This window comes from Microtus ochrogaster, unplaced genomic scaffold (genome assembly GCF_000317375.1).
Source record: "Microtus ochrogaster isolate Prairie Vole_2 unplaced genomic scaffold, MicOch1.0 UNK314, whole genome shotgun sequence".
Classification (NCBI taxonomy): Eukaryota; Metazoa; Chordata; class Mammalia; order Rodentia; family Cricetidae; genus Microtus; species Microtus ochrogaster.
In genome coordinates, this window is record NW_004949412.1 from 44161 (window position 1) to 48701 (window position 4541).

General features: G+C 40.8%; 1 protein-coding gene across 1 annotated transcript; it reads left to right on the forward strand.

Annotated features, from left to right (window-relative positions):
- Positions 1–6: 6 nt before the first annotated feature.
- Positions 7–2308, forward strand: LOC101985707 (cytochrome P450 2C26-like; the record flags this gene model as incomplete). The annotated part of the gene is made up of 3 exons (XM_005372212.1): positions 7–185; positions 1822–1984; positions 2159–2308. Coding segments are annotated over exons 1-3 (481 nt in total), but the record flags the coding sequence as incomplete, so codon positions are not given.
- Between the last annotated feature and the right edge of the window lie 2233 nt (positions 2309–4541).

The following is a 4541-nucleotide window of genomic DNA, read 5'->3' on the forward strand; positions in this document are numbered from 1 at the left end:
CAGTGGAAAGGCTAACCATGGATCTGCTCATGGTCTTGGTGCTCATTCTGACATGTCTGCTTCTGTTCTCATACTGGAAATTGAGTTCTAAGAGAGGGAAGCTACCTCCTGGACCTACTCCTCTGCCAATTATTGGCAATATCCACCAGATAGATGTAAAAAATGTTCACCAAGTCTTTACCAATGTAAGTATAGTTTATGCTTGTCTGGCACTTTGTAAAGACAGATATAAGTGATGCTACTTTCAAAGAAACTCTAGTAATAGAGATAATATTTTTTAAATGGATGTAGAGTGAAAAACAGTAAAGTTGTTTTTGTCTTTTCTGAGACTTGCCTGTACTACTGCAGTTGTAATTAGTAATAAACAAGTTTTCAAATACTGCTTTCACAAACATTTTCTATTATTTTGACTAATGGTGAAGACTTGACAATTATAGTGATATTTTGTGACCTAACAAATAATTCTTGCCTAAAGAGCAAAGTGCAGAACTAATTTCAGGTATGTGTTAATTAAATTAGAACTAATTAAAGATATGTGCAGTGGTGGCACATAACTTTAATTCCAGGACTTGGAAGACAAAGGCAGACAGACCTCTGTGAGTTCAAAGCCACCCTGAGCTACACTATACTGGTGCCATCCCAAAAAGAAACAGAGCCATGTGGTACTGGCTCACACCTTTAAATCAAGTACCAGGGAGGTAGAGAAGGGAAGTGATATGGTTGGGCAGAGAGAGAACTCAAGGCGGGAGGAGACAAGAGCTTAGATGTGCTCTGAGCAGGCCTTCTGAGGATACAGTCTGAGCATTCAGTCTGAGGATTCAGTCTGGAGATGCAGTTTGAGGTTCAAAAGACAGGATCACGCCTTTGAATCTGAGAATTCTGCAGAGGTAAAAGTCCCTCTAGTGGCTGGCTTAACTGCTTCTCTGATCTCTCAGCTTTCACCCCCTAATATCTGACTCTAGGTGTTCAATATTAAGAACAATTGGCATTAGCATTACAATGAATATTATTTAAATGAATCATAAATGTAGAAATACATTGTTCTTGGATTATTCATTCATGCCTTCCTCTGTAGAATTAATTGGATCCTGATTAAAAGTAAAGCAATGGGCAGGGGATCACATAGGAAAAGGAAACCATAAACAGTGTGGCCTAACTTATACTGTGGTTTCCCGATCTCCTTTGATTCCATACAAAGCCTATGCCAACGACCAAAAATACTTCATGATGAGAATATTTTTCTACAGTTATGTATATTGTGGTGCAGCTTCTGTGACGCTTACTCTGTACTTTTGTAATAATAGATGAGGATAGAATTTGAACTCTTGTGCTGACCCAAGAGTTTAGATGTTTACCCTTCTTCACAGGTTTTGTAATTTTCAACAGAAAGTATTTCACAACTGGGTCCACAGAAGTCATGTGACTATTGATGTCTATGTCAGTATGTAGCTAGCATGAGAATGATCTGCAGTATCCAAAAAATGGATAAGAATAGTGTGGATTTAAGGGCTCTACTCCTTTGCATTAGAACCCAGTAAATGAGTGTGGAATTTTTACTTCAGGTACTTTGTGAACTATGACAAAGGGACTTGTTGAGTATCATAGTAAGGTGATTCCTTCTCTTTAGACTATAAGTGGCCTGGGATATTGCTGGAACGCAGAAGGTCATCTATATGTAACAATCATCATATTGAAAGGTATATACAAACTTCAAACTTAGTTTTTCTGCATAAATATTTTTAACACAGTTCTATTACCAGTAAGAATAGGTAAACTACAGTGGCATTTTTAGAATATGTGTGTTTTCTATTATCATTTCAGTTCTCTAAAATCTATGGCCCTGTGTTCACTCTGTATTTTGGCATGAAACCTACAGTGGTGTTACATGGCTATGAGGCAATAAAAGAAGCTCTCATAGGTCATGGGGAGGAGTTTAGTGGAAGAGGAAGTGTCCCAATTCTTCAGATGATTTCTAAAGACCTTGGTAAGTATGCATGTGCTTCTGTGTATACTGGGTAGTATACATAGTGAGGTGGAAGGTGGAAAGCAGAAGTCATGTTGCTCTTCAGGATAAGTTTGGGACTCTATACTGAGATCAGTCTGTTCCTTTATCTGTCTCTCAGACATACTCCCTGGTCTTCTATTCCAATTTCTTTAGGCATTGGTTTTAGCAATGGAGATGCATGGAAAGAAACAAGGCACTTCTCACTCTTAACCTTGAGAAAACTGGGCATGGGGAAAAGGAGTATTGAGAACCAAATTCAAGAAGAAGCACAGTTCCTTGTGGAGGAACTGAAGAAAACAAATGGTAAGTGAAGGTTTATAATCTGAAATTTATATCTTGTTCTATGTATATCTGCAACAGTCAAATTTTCCCATCCTATTCAAAGGATTGTTTTCTAAAGAGATGTCATAGGTATGGGTCTCATGTTAATTTTCTATAGGAGTAGGGAGCCATACATTCCTCTGATCAAAAATACTGTTTTCAGGCAGCAGCCCGGAACTGGGAACTCAGACATTCCTCATCCCTCCTACACTTCCTGGTCATCCTGCAGGGGCTATGCTGCCCAATAACTTCTCTCTCTTCCTATCCCACCCAGCTTGCATCCAGAACCCCCCCCCCCCCCCCCCCGTCTGCCTCCCTCCCGGCATTGGCCACATAACATCTCCCAGCTCAGTCTGTTCCGGGCGCTGGGAAGGAATCCGAATCAGGAGGGCAACCAGGAGGGCGGTAGTTCCTTTGTCTCAATAGCCTGCCTGCAGCAAGCAAGGTAGGCCCTTTGTTTACTAGCTACCCAAGCAGCATGGAGATCCGATCTGGGCACCAGGAGAGCCATCATTTTGTTGCGTGAGTTTCTGACCCACGGCAGCAGCCTGGAACAGGGAACTCAGACGTTCCTCATCCCTCCTACACTTCCTGGTCATCCCGCACGGGCTATAATGCCCAATACCTCCTCTCTCTTCCTATCCCACCCAGCTTGCATCAAGAACCCTCTCTCCCTCCGTCTGCCTCCCTCCCCTCTTTGTCCACATAACATAACATCTCTCAGCTCAGCCTGTTTGGATGCTGGGACCAAATCAGAATCAGGAGGGCATCCGGGAGGGCAGTAGTTCCTTTGTCTCAATAGCCTGCCTGCAGCAAGCAAGGTAGGCCCTTTGTTTACGAGCTACCCAGCAGCACAGAGATCTGATCTAGGCACCAGGAGAGCCATCACTGGGGAGTGACATCAATGGGAAGGTACATCAGTGAACTAGGAGACCTGATCCTGTAAAAGAAGATCCATAGGAGAGCATTCGGAAGAATAGATGGGCAGGCGACAATGCAAGAATTCACCCAACAATCTGAAAAACAACATGAAAACACCAGAACCCAGCGACCTCACAACAGGAGGACATGAACACCTTAATCAAGAAGAAGTAGAAAAAATTGACTTTATGAAAGTGATAGAGGCCCTTAAACAGCATGTAAAAAAAATGCCCTTATAGAAATGGATGAGAAGTATAACAGAAAGTTTGAAGAATTGAGTAAATCAGTGAATGCTACCCTAGGAAACCAAGGAAAAACAATCAAGCAGATAATGGAAACACTTCGAGACTTGAAAACCGAAATGGAGGGAAGGAAGAAAACACAAACAGAGGGCTGGCTGGATATGGAAAGTGTAGGTAAACAAATAGAGATGACAGAAACAAGCATAACCAACCGAATAAAAGAGATAGAAGAAAGAATCTCAGATTCTGAAGATAACATAGAGAAAATAAACGCACTGATCAAAGAAAACAGCAAGTCCAACAAACTCTCATCACAAAGCATTCAGGAAATCTGGGACACGATAAAAAGACCAAACCTAAGAATAATTGGAGTAGAAGAAGGAGAAGAGGTGCAGCTCAAAGTTCCAGAAAATACTTTTAATAAAATTATAGAAGAAAACTTTCCCAACCTAAAGAAAGATATACCTATGAAGGTTCAAGAAGCATACAGAACAACGAATAGACTGGATCAAAAAAAAAAAAAAAAAAACATCCCCTCGCCATATAATAATCAAAACACAAAGCATAGAGAATAAGGAAAGAATTTTAAGAGCTGCAAAGAAAAAAGGCCAAGTTACTTATAAAGGTAAACCTATCAGACTTACACCTGACTTCTCTATGGAAGCCATGAAAGCCAGAAGGTCCTGGAGAGGTACTCCAGACACTAAGAGACCATGGATGCAAGCCCGGACTACTACAGCCAGCCAAGCTTTAGTTCACTATAAATGGAGAAAACAAAATTTTCCAGGATAAAAACAAATTTAAACAATACGTAGCCACAATACAGCCTTACAGAAAGTAATAGAAGGAAAATTACTAACCAAGGAGTCCAACAATGACCACAATAACTCAGACATCTAGAGACCCTTCACCAGCACAACCCGAAGAAAGGATACACACAAACTCTACTACCAAAAAAGTGATCAGAGTTAACAACAACTGGTCATTAATATCACTTAATGTCAATGGACTCAACTCACATATAAAAAGGCACAGGCTAAGAGATTGGATAC